At 35.2% G+C, this 17,253-nt stretch overlaps 1 protein-coding gene and 1 pseudogene across 1 annotated transcript; one reads left to right on the top strand and one right to left on the bottom strand.

Annotated features, from left to right (window-relative positions):
- Window positions 1-8,774: 8,774 nt before the first annotated feature.
- Window positions 8,775-9,740, top strand: LOC124225851 (olfactory receptor 52N4-like). Its single transcript, XM_046638588.1, has one exon. The coding sequence runs from the start codon at window positions 8,775-8,777 to the stop codon at window positions 9,738-9,740; it is 966 nt and encodes a 321-aa protein (XP_046494544.1).
- Window positions 9,741-12,749: 3,009 nt separating this feature from the next.
- LOC124252270 (serine/arginine-rich splicing factor 3-like) lies at window positions 12,750-13,340 on the bottom strand (annotated as a pseudogene).
- Between the last annotated feature and the right edge of the window lie 3,913 nt (window positions 13,341-17,253).

Here is a 17,253-nt window from a genome sequence, read left to right as displayed (position 1 = left end):
TGAGGTTTATATATAATAACCTATGTAAATAGCAACCTATATTAAGTTGATAGTCTCTTAAGTTTTTCCTCTTACTAAAATCCCTACAGTTTTACTCCCACAGACACACATTTTGTTTTTGATATCATACTTAACCTATTGTGTGTGTATCTCAAATTTCTTATCTTGGATATAGATATTTTTAATGAGTTTGTCTTTTTGCCTTCATACATGCTTTATAGGTAATTGACCCACTGCTTTTACTATATATTTGCCTTACCAGTGAACTTTTCTTTGGCAATTTTCTTATTTCTATTTATGGTCTTTTCTTTTCCACTTAAATAAGGCCCTTTAAGATTTCTTGTAAGGCCTGTATAGCAGTGGTAAACTCCTCTAGTTTTTGCCTGTCTGGATAACTGTTTATCTCATCTTTCATTCTCAATGATAACCTCACTGGGTAGAATATTCTTGGCTTTAGGTTTTTTCATTTAAGCACTTTGAATATAAGGTGCCACTTCCTTCTAGCCTGTAAAATTTCTGCGTACAAATCAGCTGATAAACTTATGGTGTTTCTTTTGTAACTAATTTCTCTTGCAGCTTCTAGGATTCTCTTTTTATGTTTAATTCTTGACATTGTAATTATAATGTGTCTTGGTGTGGGCCTCTTTGGATTCATCTTGTTTGGTACTTTCCATGCTTCCTGTATCTGGATGTCTCTTTCATTCTTCAGGTTAGGGAAGTTTTCAGCTATTATTTCTTCTAATGGCTTCTCTTCCCTTTTTCTCTCTTCTCTTTCTTGGACACCTGTACTATGGACGTTAATATTTTTGATGTTATTCCAGAGGTCCCTTAGACTATTCTCATTCTTTTTAATTCTTTTTACTGTTCAGAGTGAGTAATTTACTCTATTCTTTTATCCAGATCACTGATCCATTTTTCTGTGTCATCTACTCTGTTATTGATTTCCCCTAGTGAATTTTCTATTTCTATTATTGTATTCTTAAGCTCCATTTGGTTCTTTCTCATCTTTTCTAAATATTTATTGGAGTTCTTGCTGTGTTCATCCTTTCTTCTCCCAAGATCAGTGAGCATCCTTATGTCTATTACTTTGTACTCTTTATCAGGTAGATTGTTTACCTCTGTTCCATTTAGTTCTTTTTCTGAGAATTTGTCCTGTGACCTTATTTGAAACATATTCCTTTTTCTCCTCTCTTAGCCTACTTGTCTCTGCTCATATCTTGTACTAGGTAAATAAGCTGTATCTTCTGATTTTGGAGAGGTGTTCTTACGTAAGTGATGCCTTGTGGGGCCCAGGTGTTTCCTTCCCTCTCATCACCATTTCCACATGTTCCAGGAGTATCCCCTGTGTGGGCTATGTCTGCCCTTCTATTGTGGCCAGGTTGCTTTTGTTATGGGCACATACGTAGGCTAGGCTGGCCCATTGGATGGCTTGTGGTAAGGCTCAGACAAGCATGGCTGCTATGGTCACTTTATTGGGGGGGGGAGGTGAGCCCTGGTATAGCTTGTTGAAAAGTCTGATAGCACACAAGCACTGCTGTTTTTCTCTTAAGTGAGTCAGGCCCCAAGTATGTGTGGTTGCTAAGCTCATGACTTACAATTTCTGTAGCTATTCATTGCAATGCAGCTGTTGTCATCTCTCTCAGGAGCACAGATGTCTAGGGCCTGCCCTAGGAGCAGCAGCACACAATCTTTTCAGCTGTTGAAGGATGGGAAAGATTCCTTGTGTGGTTTTCTGAGATGACCAGTGGTAGAAGTACACTGCCATTGACACGGCCCACACCTGTGGGCCCGTACAACCCACCAACACAGGTTCCCCCCACTTGCCGTACTGCAGAAGTCCCACACAACCTGCCTATGTGTCCCAAAAGTTCACCAGGAGCTTGCTGATGAGCAGGACAAGTCCCTCTGGTGGGCTGCCTGCCCTGGCTGTGCTGGATTGAATCAGTGTCCTAATGGGTGGAGGAAAACACCTGTGCCAGCAGCCCAGAGGAAGCAATCAAATACTGTCTTCCAGTGTCCCTGTCTGCATGAATAAACTAAGTCACAATAATGGCTGCCACCAGAGTCTCAATCCCTGGAGTGAGTGGGCCCAGCTGCCTCCTGTCGCTCTGAGATGTATTCAGAGCCTAGTAGGTGAGTCTTTTTTACCAATGGACTATGAAAATTTCTTTCTGGTGTTTTTGTGTTGTTTTTTGGAACAGCTGAATCTGTTAATGAACCATTTAAAAGTGGGTTTTTCTTTCTCTGAAGTTTGATAGTTTTTCTGGGGTATTCCCTGTTGGTTTTCAAAGCCAGAAAGCTTATTGTGGTACAGATCCTCACTCAGATCCCGCTGCTTCTCCGGGAAAAGCTTTGTACCTATAAGATTGCTCTCAGCCATGAGGCACTACAACTAGGATGTGTTTTCTTCCTCTGCAGGGGTATATTTCTGTATTTTCCACCCCTGTCAATGTTGTCCCTTATTGTGGAGGTTCTTGTTATCCAGTTTCTAAATATGTCTTAGAGAAAATTATTTCCCATGTAGTTTTCAGTTTGTTGCATCCATGGGAGGAGGTGAGTTCATAGTTCTCTTGTGCTGACATCTTCTCAGAATACTGAATCACTAATACATTGCTGATGAGAATGTAAAATGGTACCATGACTCTGGAAAATATTTTGACAGTTTCTTAAAAATACAAACTGGGAACTTTCATACAGCTTAGCAGTGACCCTCCTGGGCATTTATTCCAGAGAAATGAATACTTATTTTCAAACAAAAACCAGTAAACTGTGAGTGGTGTGAATGAAAATGGCAAAGTAAGGAACATAAAAAGTTTATCCCTAATAAAAGGAATGGATAAACTGGGGAAAAACTATCAGAACTGATTTTCTCATAACTGTTAATACTAATCAAAAGCCTACAGCAATTATAGGAATGCTTAGTCAAGAAAAGACAGCTGAATCTCAGCAAGAGAGCTTTGTGGAATTTTTTAAATTGTGGTAAAAGTCACATAAAAAAATCACCATTTTAATCATTTTAAATGTACAATTCAGGGGCTTTTAGTACATTCACAATCTTGTGCAACCATCACCACTATCTAACTTCAGAATATTTTAATCATTCCATAAAAAAAAAACTGATAAAATTTTAGGCAGTCACTCTCTTCCCCTAGTCCCTGGCAACCACAAATTTACTTTCTGTTCTATGGATTTGCCTATTCTCAATATTTCATCTAAGTGGAATCATACAATATGTGGTTATTTGTCTCTAGGGTCTTTGACCCAGAATAAAGTTTTTAAGGTTCATGTTATTTGATCATTTCTTCATAGCTATACCCTGACTTGGCAAGTTCTAAGTACTCAGTGATGTTATTTAATTAGAGACACAAAAAATAATGAATAGAAGAAGAAATGGATGGATCTGTGAATGACCGAACATTCTATACTTAAGCGCTTTCACCACGTGTCATCCCGCAAGGCCTCACATAGAAAGAAACAATACTCTGCAATAGATATTAAAATCACTCCTTTTCATTAAAATTAGTCCACATTCATTTTAATTCCTCTCCATTAAATATATGCTCACACACAAGTACACACATATAGATGCACACATATGAAATAATTTACTTAAGTATCATCATATAGCAGTAAGAATGGAAAGCTTCCACTCCTTTTTATCCTCTCACTGGGGTTAGCTTGATTGCTACACAAGCAGCTGTGTCTCTAATGTTTTAAAGTATTGCCTTGGGATATATAATACACATTTTTATTAAATACTCAGTTCAATAGTACAGATATCATGGGATTTAGAAATTGAGCCCTGTGTGTGTACATATATTGTAGAATCCTGATGTTTTCTTAACCAAGATCCTAAACACCCGAACAACATTGCATTCAGCTCCCTGCTTTGCTATCCAGAAACTAAGGTATTAAACGATGTACAAAAGTCAGTTTACTGGCAGGATTTTTTTCAGTCAGTAAGATATAGTGGAGAGAGATTTTGAATGTATATAAATTGTGTACAGTATTCTCAGAAATGCGGATTTGAGTTCATTCACCATGTTTAAAGGCAGAAGTATTGTGGGAAGGTATGAGGTTAGAAAATGTTTATTTCCACAATTCTCAGATTACAATTCAGTTTAAATTTCCATTATTACTATAGATATTTATAACCAGATATCCCTAAACAAATAGGAATCTGGTTCTGTTGCAGTGGAAGTCAGGTATGAATCACCTCCATGACAAGAAGAAATGAGGAAAGAACTAGAGAACAATTGCCCAGCATAGTCAAAACACTCTTACTTTTTACCTACCTTCCACCTTGTTCCTCAAAATGAAAGTCTAATTGTTCTTGGTTCATTTCTGAACAGACTTAGTTATGACTATATTTCATCCATTTTTAGATAACAAAATTTGCCTGGAGGGATCCACTGCCATATGTAGAAAAGATCATGTGTTTTAAAGATTGAGGACAGTCTAGTGAGAAAACAAACATTGTCATTGAGGCTTGGGAATGAAAATAGACAGCAGGTGATATCAAAGTTGTGATTTATAAATGATGACATTCATGTGTTAATCCTAATATTCCAAAATAGCTGTCCACACCCACAGCAAAATATTTGTTAATTTTCCTTGCAAGAAAAATAAAATTACAATGTATTGAGATCATTTTGTTTGTTTTAGAAAATTTCTTACTTATTTTGTGCTTAATAATGTATTACCTTGGTATGAGTGTGGATCTCTAACTGACAGTTTTATAAAGGTATTGATGATGGGACCTAAAATTATTGTGTAATAAGTAAGTAATTAATTTTAGTAATTAAAGATATATGTATAAAAAGAAAACACAAAGGACATAAAGGTTATTTATCTCACATTTAGAAAAGATATTCTTCAGAATACAGCACAAGTAATCTCAGAAATACACTGTCTATTTTTAAATTATGGATACCTATACTTTTCCTAATTTCTCTACTTGCTTCTGTTGCAGGGATACATACAATTAAGAGTTGACTATATGAATGTATTAAGACAGACAAATGAATAGTGATATTAATTTTTCAACAACTTATGGCAACTTATTATACACTAGCCAAATATTTCTCAAAAATAAATTTCAATGTCTATTTTATTTCAATGGTAATCATATATATGGGAGACATATGCACATATGTACATGTATATGATTTTTATAGGTTTTTTATTTCTTTTAATGATATCTGTGGAAGAATTAAAATATAAAGTACACATTTACAAGCCTCACAGAAAACAAGTTGGTAACAATTTTGATATTTGTGGAAACAACTCTTATATTATAAACTTCTAGTATTCTTTTTTCCAGTTGAAGGGCATACTAATGACATTAAAGTGAGAAATTGAGGATCAGCTAATTAGCTGCAATATAATTTAAATGATCATCCTATTTTTTTTTTTCCTTTTTCTCCCCAAAGTGCCCCGGTACATAGCTGTATATTCTTCGTTGTGGGTCCTTCTAGTTGTGGCATGTGGGATGCTGCCTCAGCGTGATCTGATGAGCAGTGCCATGTCCGCGCCCAGGATTCTAACCAAGGAAACACTGGACCGCCTGCAGCAGAGCGCGCGAACTTAACCACTCGGCCACGGGGCCAGCCCCTGATCATCCTATTTTTTAAAACTTTTACGGTCTACGAGCAAAGTGAGCAAGAGAATTTTTTCAGTACTTTCTAATGTTTTTATTGAGGAGAAACTTTGCCAAATCTAGAGAAGAAACAGTTTAGTTCAACAGCTTTAATTACCCTGTGTCAAGCCTTTCTTTTCTTTTTCTCAAAAGTGATCTTGTTCCAACACTTTCTTGCTTTCATTTCTGCATCGTCTCAAATTAGTGTTTTCTCCAAAATTTTATGGTGTGTTTTATTATTTGGTATGGTTTCTGTTTACCAAAAAATCTTTGTGCATATCTTGAGTGTGGTTGTCTTTCTGAAACACCTCTTTGTTTAAAATGTATTTTTCAAAAAATCACTCTGAACTAAGACCACTTTGTAGTGTAGTTTAAATAATTCAACCTTATTTCCCAAACCAATATATTTATTTTTCCCAGCACATACTTTTTCTGCTTTCTTGAGATTCCCTTTGTTTTCTCTATTTCATGGGGTTTTTTTTTAAATGTCTGATTTCTGGTGACTTATAAGGTAGATGTTATCATTTTGTTTCTTCTGGTGGTTCCTTTCTGCTTTCCAAGTAATAATATTTAGACTACAGGATTCATCTACTAATGCTTAAAGTCAGGTATAAAATATGATTTGGTAATTCATTAGTAGGTGCATTTATTCAAAAATATGTATTAACTACTAATATGTAGTGTCTTGCTATACACTGCAGGTATAAAAAATAATAAGTCCTAACATTAAGGGTTTTATTAAATTGTGAATGATTCAAGAAATAATAAGAATTTTATAATACTATGATGTTAAAATGGTGAAACAAATTCGTTCCATAAATAAATCTATTCCCTAACTATGTGCCTGGTACTCTGCTAATTACCTTATATTAAAAGGCTTTAGAGGTTGGCTCTCCACCCTCTGCAAGGGAGAGTTGAGTCTTCACGAAAAATGTCATACTAGAGGCTTTTGTAGGGGGGAGGGGGTCAGTGAGCAGAGAAGATTGCCAAATCACAAAGCTAAAAATATCAGTATGCTTTGAGTAGGAAATAGCACAGAGCAACAAGACAGACACTGTTCTGCCTATTTTGGTTTGTCAGAAACCTAAGCATGTTTCAGGACTAAGAGCGATAGAAACTCTTCCTGCTATGCCTCAAAATTTACTTAGTTGTCTTTTCTATCTGTTCTTATATGACTCTTAACATTTCTTAACATAAGAAGAGATCCTTGAAGACCACTATCATGAACATGTTCATCCTATGTTGCTTCACTATTTCCAAAAAAAGTTGCCTTTTGCAGAACCTAATCTGTTATCCTTTGGTGCAAACACATAAAGATAAAACGGAGATGTAGGTAGAACTAAATAAAGAACCACTTGATATCTCTTTTTCATCCACTGAATGTTAACTATCATCTGATGATGGCTCTAAATTTATTGTGGCAAGAAACTTCAAGCAAGTTATATGAATTTGTATACATCAGGTGTGATGAAGGCCAAGGATGAGGATTCATAAAAAAGGTGAGGATTGACTCTAATATTCATATTTAAATGTGAGATCCTCAGTAGCCTTCTACTGTTTAACTCCAAGAACACTGGTAGCAAGTCATAAAATCCTCCAGGATGCAGACTATGAATTCTTTTCTGGAAAAATTAAAAGTCTCTGAGAAAGAAACCTATGAACACTGATACCCAAAAATGTCTCGAGTGAAGTGGAGCTCCCTACTTGAGCAGTCTAAGCAGATTCTACCAATTGATGAAGGTCACTCATTCCCTGGAGTTTTGAATCAGCTTTCTATAGCTTCTTTCTTAAGTGTGAATTAACATTCAATGACTACTAGACATGAGAAACTCCTTCAAAGTAAACGACAAAAAAAATGCTATAAAAATAAATAATTGAAACTTAGATGATATAGAAATTATATATATAATTGTCAGATTCACAAGATTCAAGAAAAATAAGATCTTGGATATTTGTGAAATTAGATAACAAAAACATCAATATGTTTGGAAGATATCATTGAAGAATTTTTCTAGAAAATGAATCAAAAAGATAGAGAAATGCAATAGAAGAAATTAAACAAAAGAAGAGAATAAATCAGAAATTCAATATCTGACTAAAAGTAATTGAAATAAAATAATATGGACACAATTGGGAAGAAATGATCAAAAATTAATATAAGGAAATTTTGAATGCTGTGGTTCATAGATTTATAGATTCAAAAAGCTAAGTTCCTGCACAATAAAAGATGCACATGCACACATACACCTCATCATCTCTACCATCACCATTAAATTTGAAAGCATAGATGTTTTAAAATTTTCTTAAATATTTAAAATCCAAAAAACAAAGAAAGAAAGAAAGGAAGAGGAACAGAGTTCATGTAAAAAGTCTCAAAATCAGAAGTATTCTCTTAGTATCTATACCTGAAGCTAAGATATTGAGAATGTCTTCAAAATTCATAGTGCCTCCATTTACTCAATTGTAAAGTGTAGATTAATATAAGTACCTCCTGTGCTTGTAGTAAGGACTATATGAGTTAATATTTACAAAATCCCTTCAACCATAACTGGTATATTGCAAGCATAAATATGAACTATTAATTAAGAATAAGAATAAATACATCTCAATCACATCTGTTGTGTCATTAGTGAAGTAATCAATGAGCTTTACCTTAAGAAATCATCCATAGGGAGATGTGTATGGTAATTAACATTTAAACACGATATTATAATAAATATCAATCAGAAGGATCATAACAATTACACTTGCTTATAAATTTGTGAGGATTGTATCAATGTCATTTTATTTTAAGATAATGTAGACACAATATCTGTGAGAGAGCCTGGCACATAGTCGATGCCAAATAAGTATTCGTTGAATTAATTGATAAATTAAGGAATAAAAAACAATACATAATTGATTTAAACTATGTTTAAGTAAGTATTTCCTGGCACTTACAATTTTTAGTTCTTTGTATTAAATGTGATATTTATCAGAGAGAAGAGACAGACATAAAGAGAAAGACAAAGAGGGAGGAACACCACAACTAAAATTGTTTTTTCTATTTTTTAAACCTAGGAAGGTCAAAAAATGAAACAAAACAACAATAAAGCTAAAACCCTACAAGTTTCTTAACAATTATACCAGCCTAACCATGATAATGCTGAACCAAACACATGTGACACCAGCCTCTTTCATTCTTAATGGGATTCCAGGACTAGAAGACATGCATATGTGGATTTCCTTGCCATTCTGCTCCATGTATGTTGTGGCTATGGTAGGCAATTGTGGACTCCTCTACCTCATTCATTATGAGTACTCCCTGCACAGGTCCATGTATTACTTTTTGGCCATGCTTTCTCTTACGGACCTTGTCATGTGCTCTAGTACAATCCCTAAAGCCCTCTGCATCTTCTGGTTTCATCTTAAGGAAATCAGCTTTGAAGAATGCCTGGTCCAGATGTTCTTCATCCATACCTTCACAGGGATGGAGTCTGGGGTGCTCATGCTTATGGCCCTGGACCGCTATATAGCCATCTGCTATCCTCTGCGCTACTCAACTATCCTCACCAATCCAGTCATTGCAAAGGCGGGGCTTGCTACTTTCCTGAGAGCACTGTTGCTCATCATTCCCTTGATTTTCATCACCAAACGGCTACCCTATTGCAGAGGCAACATAATACATCATACCTACTGTGATCAGCTATCTGTAGCCAAGTTATCTTGTGGGAATATCAAAGCCAATGTTATCTATGGTCTCATGGCTGCCCTCTTAATTGGAGGATTTGACATCCTGTGCATCACAGTCTCCTACACCATGATCCTTCGGGCAGTCGTCAGCCTCTCCTCTGCAGATGCCCGGCAGAAGGCCTTCAGCACATGCACTGCCCACATCTGTGCCATTGTTTTCTCCTACAGTCCAGCTTTCTTCTGTTTCTTTTTTAACCGCTTTGGGAGTCATACAATTCCTCCATCTTGCCATATCATTGTAGCCAATATTTATCTGCTTTTGCCTCCCACCATGAACCCTATTGTTTATGGGGTGAAAACCAAGCAGATAAGAGATTGTGTCATAAGGATCCTTTCAGGTTCTAAGCACATCAAATCTCACAGTATATGAAAGGGATGTATTTCAGGGGAGAGATGGAAGGGAAAAGAAAGAACAGCGATCCTCTGTTGGCTGCTTATTGAGTGTCTAATGATGCTTCTTGGGGGGGTGGGAGTGAGGAAGATTGTCCCTGAGCTAGCACCTGTGCCAATCTTCCTCTATTTTTTTGTATGTGGGTCTCCACCACAGCATGGCTTGATGAGTAGTGCTAGGTCCAAGCCCGAGATCCATACCTGCAAACCCTGGGGCCGCCAAAGTGGAGTGTGTGAACTTAACCACTACACCACCCAGCCAGCCCCAAGTTGTATATATTTTGAAAATTGTTTATGATCAGCACTATTCCTGATGAAAAAAACATTGTACTAATATGAACCATGACTTTACAGTAAAAAGAAACCAGGACTTCCCATCCAGATATGGGTGAGTCCAATCAAAAGCATGGAGAGCAATCTCTAATAAAATGATCTTTCAAAGAACTGTAAAAAGTATCTAAACAGTAGACAAAAGGTATCTACATCTCATGAAATTAAAATTTCTCTGGCTAATTTGTCTTTGTCTTCACCTTTATGTTTAAGATATGGAGGTCAAATGTAAGCCACTGTGAACTGTGAACCATAGGTCATTAAAAATTCTTGAAGGCATAAAAAACAAGTATAATCTTTAGATATGTTTCCTTAAATTGTCACCAAGTATTAATAGTGACCTCTAAAGAACACCTGTAGTCATTACACTGCAAGTCAAAAGATTTTGTGACTGCTTTCAGTAACATATTCAACTCAGAGTATGTTATGACAAAACTGGCTAATAAGACTTGTAATTGTAGAAATTAGAGTAACTTCAGAACTTTCAATAGCCACAATATAAGTGTGAAATCTAAGGTTTTAATAATTTCTATCTTCTATATTTTTTACAAGCCATAAAGTTGTGCTATGTCTTCTGGTTAAAGTGATGGTAAATTTGGACCCTAAGTCAGGCTAACTCCCTAAGATCAACTATACCCCAGATTCTGTATTAGCCACATTATACTCATAATCTATTATATTTTTTACAGAAACCCTTCCAATTTAAGATTTTTCAAGTTGCATGCTGCCAAAAATGCACATATAAATGTTCAGTTATAAGAACAGTGTTTTAATTATTGATGTTCTGTATTGCATTACTTCTATGACTTAGTTATCTTGCTTTGTTTTAAGGCTATGAGGAAATGCCAAAAGACAAAAGGTCCAAAGTCAGTGCTCCCAGTACATCAACAGGTAGTCTTAAAAGTGTCTTCTGTAAGAAGGCTGATACTGAACCTCATTGACACCAATTCTCCCTTGTGACATCAAGGACTCTCCTCCTTCATTGATATTCACATGAAAGGTTAAGAAGGACCACTGGAAATATTCTGTTTAAGACCTACATCTTATAAAATATCCTTATAGGTTGAGCTTTTAATGCAATGACTTACCTTTAATATTAAAGAATGTCAGTACAGCATAATCCAAAACTATCTTTAAATAGCACATTTAAGGAAACTAGCCGCAAGACTGTTGCATTATGATTTAATCTATTGCACACAAAATTGAAATTACAATTCCTCTGGATTTCTAAGAGGAAGATTATGCATGCCTTCATATTCAGTTCTGCACTGTTACAGTTAAACCATTTAGTCAATTTTACATCATTATGAATCAGTTTAGAATTTCCATGCAACACCTCAAATTATATAAAATGGAAGCAATTTTTAAAGCTTTGTCATAAATCATTAAGCTTTAATTTAATTTAAAGCTTTGTCATTAAATCATAGCCTCAAGCTAATGATTAAAAGCTCTTTTTTTATGGGCAACTTTGAGTTATAATGTACCAGGCTGCTATACTTTAAAATGTTGGTCACTGAGTATCATGGACTTGAACTGGCTTCTACTCCTAAAAAATGGTAAGTACTAACAATCACTTAAGGATAACAACCAAAAATTCCCTTCCTTCAAAATATTCAATTGTTTTTCTTATAAAATAAGATTTGTGTAACCAACTGCTTTCCATGGGAAAAGAAATATAGTAGTAGTAGGTTTAACTATTACACAATTATGCTAATATTTTATCAGTTCAAAAGCACTTTACAAGAAAATATAAGTATAGCTTCCAATAGGAATGTTCTACCTGGACTGGGTACCAAGCTCATGGATTTTAGTTTTTCAAAGAAAAACAGGCTTTCAGGTTAAACAATAATTTGTAACCAAAACTTTAACACCAATGATTCTCACAAAACATATTACAAATGACAGCATGAAAAAGAATCTTGCACAGTAACTCAAAGTTCAGCTCTACAATGCACCCTTAAACCGGAAGGACATTAGTATCTTGAATAGTCTCAAATTTCCAAATAAAGAATGTTACAAAGAGCTATGTGTTCATATACAGCATTCAGATCAGAAACTTTTGAGCTAAAGCAAAGGTAAACTAACTTTCTTGAAACTTCTTAGATTCTACACCAACTAGACAACCTCTGCCCAGTGTGAAGACTAGTTGCATCTTTCAAAAGAAAACAAAATAAACTCTAATTTGGTTTAATTGTGCAGCTTTAATTTTTACCTGCTGGCTTGTGTTTACAGCAGCTTTTAAAGACTGTTTTTCCAACTACAGCTACATACCATATCCCAGCTATGGCAAAAGTTAGTCTTAGTTCAACTTTGCAGGTTTTGTTTCCGTCATATTAAACATCACACTTTAGCTGGGCAGGAGTTAGATGATTATTATCAGTCTATGAAAGATTAAATAAAGTTCAAAGCAAATTCAATTTTTCTTTAGGGAACAATGTAAAGTAACAATCAGTATTATATGCCTTTTATGATCGATTGCAAACCATAAAGAATTACGTCTTTATGCGTCACTATTCAAAGAGACAAAAAATGTGAACAGCTAAAACATCCTAAAGATGCACCAAGCTCATGAAATCTCAAACAAAACTTGAATGTTCTGTACATACTCTTTCAAAATGAAGTTATTTCCTGAACACCCCTCCTCTTCCAAACTGGCTTTCTATTTCCAGTTTGACCTAGATCAGCTATGAGACCTAGAGAAGGATAAGGACGGCTTGTGATTTCTCTTCTGGGACGGTGATCTCTCTCTCCTCCTCTCTCTCTAAAGGGACCTGTTCCGGCTACGGGAGAGGCTTCTCTGTCTTGGGGATCTGCGTCTAGGTGGAGGACTCCTCCACTGTCTCGAGGGTGGTGACTCCAAGAGGGAAGTGGGCTACGATTTCGACTTTTTTCATCATTCCACAGTACCACTCTTACTCGGCAGCCACATATTGCTCTCTAATCCAGCTCTCAGACAGCATCAGCTGCGTCTAGGGGATCCTAAAATTCAACAAAAGCAAAGGCAGGAGGGTTTCTAGCAACCCACACACTTCGGAGTTGTCCGTAACAAACAAAAGCTCGTTCCAATTCAGTCTTGTTACCATTGTTTCCAAGATTACCTGTATGAACCTTACAGTCCAATGGACAGGAATCACGATGCACGTCGAGATCGTGGGTTAGAAATGCTGAGGCTCAAATCCACACACCCTCGTATGGGTCTTCCTGCTCCCCTCTTGCCCGGATCCTGCAGATGCGTTTGCTAACCTGGCATCCCGAAATGGCAGGATACCTTTTTAAGAGTACCGTTTTGGTCATGGTAAGGGAAGGTGAGGAGTGGGACATTAAATGTCTTCGAATCTCAAAATCACTGACATGCCCCACACAGTCTCTATGAATTTTTCACCACCTCACCCCTGTGAAGGACTAGTCTCTTCATTAACCCAAATTCCCATGAACAAAAATATAATAGGAAACAGTAAATTGTTACAATAAATGAATGGATCAGAGACAGATAATCTGTGTCTGGAAGGCATTTTGTCTTGTTTTCAAATAGTGACTGCAATTTCCACTTTGCAAGACAGTTATTACTTCCCTCTGGATATGTGCTATGTTTTTCTCATCATTACCAAAATTTCTTCATTTTCTCAGTATCATCTTATTTAAGAGAAGCTAGAAAATAAACCATGATGTCATTAGACAATGAGATTGTGGTAATAGTAGAGAGTAATGAGATTTCAGCCTCTGGACTGTAAATTGGAAATAAGACATGTGACTGTGTCTCCTCTATTAAATTGCAAAGTGGCCAAAGGAGACTGTTCAAATAGTAATCTTACCAACGAAGAAACCTTTGGATCTGGAAAGAAGAAAGAATGTAGTAATGAAAAAAATAGATATATAAAATAATATGATCTCTCATCTTCAAATTTCTAAATTATGTTTGACTATTGAAGCAAAATTTATAACTGTTGATATGGTTCTGAATTTATGTTGAAGAAATATTTAAGATAATTACAAACAAGGTAGGGTAAAGGGAAATAAAGGGAGTTAATGTTTTTATATTTCACTTGAACAAGTAAAGGAAGATCAGGAGACTGTGATAAGTTCTGTATATAAATATAGTATGTATAGAAATCACTGAAGAATTCATGCAAAGAGATACACTGTAAAAACATTATAAATAAATCAAAATGAGCTTCTAAAAATATGTTCAGGACCTACAGTATGACAGAAAAACTTTAAAAAACAGAGACAAAAAGCATAAATCAAAAAAGAAAATGTCAGACTTAAGCCCTAACATATCAATAATATAAATCATTTAAATACACCAATTTAAAAGAGATTAATAGACTGCATTAAAAACGTGACTCAATTATGTGCTATCTACCAAAAGCTAACATCATATATAATTATGTAGCCAGGTTGAAAGTAAAGTGTTTAAAAAATACATCATGCAAACATTAATCAAAGGAAAGCAGGTGTGGCTATATTCACAACAGATAAAGTAGACTTCAGAGGAAAGAAAATTGCCAGATGGGAGGGGAGGACATTATATATGATAAAAAGGTCAATCTTCCAAAATGATATCACCATCATAAATATATATTTACCAAAAAACAGAGCTTAAAAAGCATGTGAAATAGAAAATAATGGGACAGGAAGGAGAAATTGACAAATCTGCAATTAGAATAGGAAATTGCAACATATCTCTTTCAACAATTGATAGAACAACTATACTGCAAACCAGCAAGAATGTTGGAAAACTCAACAATGCTGCCAATCAACATAATCTAATGGACATTTATAGACCAATCTAACCAAGGATATCAGAATACACATTCTTTTACAAGTGCCCATGAAGCATATACCAAGAAAGATGTATCCCAGGCCATAAAAGAAATTTAAACATTTTAAAATAATTGAAAGCATACACTGTATATTTTCCAACTGCAACAAGATCAGACAATAACTCAATAACAAAAATTTAAAAAGGTGAATCCACTAATGTTGAAAACTAAGCAAGACACTTCTAAATAATCCATGAGTCAAAGAGGAAGTGTCAAAGGAAATTTAAAAAATATGTTGACTGAATAAAAATAAAAGTAAATATCTCAAAATTTCTGAAACACACTAAAGTGTTGTTGAAAGAGTAATTTAGAGCACTAAATAGATACATCAGGAAAAGGGGAAAGTATCCAAGAAATAATCTGAGCTTCCACTTCAAGAATCTAGAAAAACAATGAGACTATAAATCCAAAACAAGTAGAAGGAAGGAAACCATAAAGATGAGAGCAGAAATCAATGAAATTGAAAATCAATGAAGCATAGAGATTGCTATTTGAAAAAAATCATTAAAATTAACAAAACTTTAGCAATATTGATGAGGAGAAAAAAAAGAGAAACAAATTGTCAATACCAAGAATGAAATGGGATATCACATTGGACTGTGTAGACATTAAAGGATTATAAGGGAATGTTATGAACAACGTTGAACAAATAAATTGGACAACTTAGATGAAATGAACCACTTCCTCAGAAAACACCAACTTCCACAACTTATTCATTATTAAAAATATAATTTGTGGGGCTGGCCCAGTGGTGCAGAGGTTCTGCTTTGGTGGCCCAGGGTTCACATCCTGAGTGTGGACATGTCACCACTTGGCAAGCCATGCTGTGGCATGTGTCCCACATATAAAGTGGAGTAACATGGACATGGGCGTTAGCTCAGTGACAGTCTTCTTCAGCAAAATGAGGAGGATTGGAAGCAGATGTTAGCTCAGGGCTAATCTTCCTAAAAATTAAAAAATAATAATAATAAAAATATAATTTGAATAGTCCTGTAACTATTAAGGAAATTGAATTTATATTAAAAAAAAATAATCTCCAGAGCCAGGTAGTTTCAAGGGAGAACCCTCCCAACACATGAAGAAAAATTAACATCAATATACACAATGTCTGCTAGAAAATAGAAAACAAGAGAACACTTCACAATTCTTTCTATAAAACTAGTATTACTCTGATGCCAAAACCAGAGAAAGACAGAAAACAACAAACTCTACAAAACAATATCATTTATGAATATAGATGCAGAAATCCTGAAAAATATGACAAATAAAATTCAACAATATATATAAAATATATATACCATAGTCAAGTGGGGTTTATTCTCAGGGTTTAAAACTGTTTCAGTATTCAATACTAAACCATATTAACAAGCTAAAAACTAAAACTCATAGTATCATCATGTCAATTGCTGAGAAAAAGCATTTGGCAAAATTCAAAACCCATTATTCTTTATTATTACGGAAAAAAGATATAACATAAACATTACCATTTTAACCATTTTTAAGTCTTCAGTACAGTAATGTTAACTACAGATGGTCCCTGACTTACAATGGTTCAAGTTATGATGTTTTGACTTTGTGATGATGGGAGAGTGATACACTTTCAGTAGAAATAATATGTCCAATTTTGAATTTTGATCTTTTCCTGGGCCAGGGATACACTGTATGATACTGTTTCCAGATGCTGGGCAGAGGTAGAAAGCCATAGCTGCCAGTCAGCCATGTGGTCACAAGGCTAAACAACCAGTACACTTAACACTCATTCTGTACCCACCCAACCATTCTGTTTTTCACTTTCAGTACAGTATTCAATAAGTTACATGAGATATTCAACACTGTATTACAAAATAGGCTTTGTGTTACATGATTTTGCCCAACCGTAGATTAATGTAAGTGTTCTAAACACATTTAACTTAGACTAGGCTAAGCTATGATGTTCCATAGGTTAGGTGGTATCAAATATATTTTCAACCTATGGTATTTTCAACTTACAGTGAGTTTATTAGGATGTAACCTCATCTTAAGTAGAGGAGGATCTGTATATACACATTGTTGTGTAACAGATCTCTAGAACTTTTTCATCTTGCAAAACCAACATCCTGTATATAAACATTGAATAACTCCCCTTTTCTTCCTCCTCCCCATCCCTGACAAACACCATTCTACTTTCTATTTCTAACAGTTGGACTACTTTTTTAAAAAATTTAAAATTTTAGGAGTGACATCATAGTCATGGCGGAGGGAGCTTTACTGGGACTCTCTCCCCTCCAACATACAACAAAAAAGGAACAACAGTATTCCAACAAAAATTATCATAATAGCACAGAAGTCATCAGAGACCCA

The sequence above is a fragment of the Equus quagga genome, chromosome 14, assembly GCF_021613505.1.
Source record: "Equus quagga isolate Etosha38 chromosome 14, UCLA_HA_Equagga_1.0, whole genome shotgun sequence".
In the NCBI taxonomy this organism is placed as follows: Eukaryota; Metazoa; Chordata; class Mammalia; order Perissodactyla; family Equidae; genus Equus; species Equus quagga.
The sequence above is the reverse complement of the archived record's forward strand: the minus strand, read 5'-3'. Positions and strand labels throughout refer to the sequence as shown.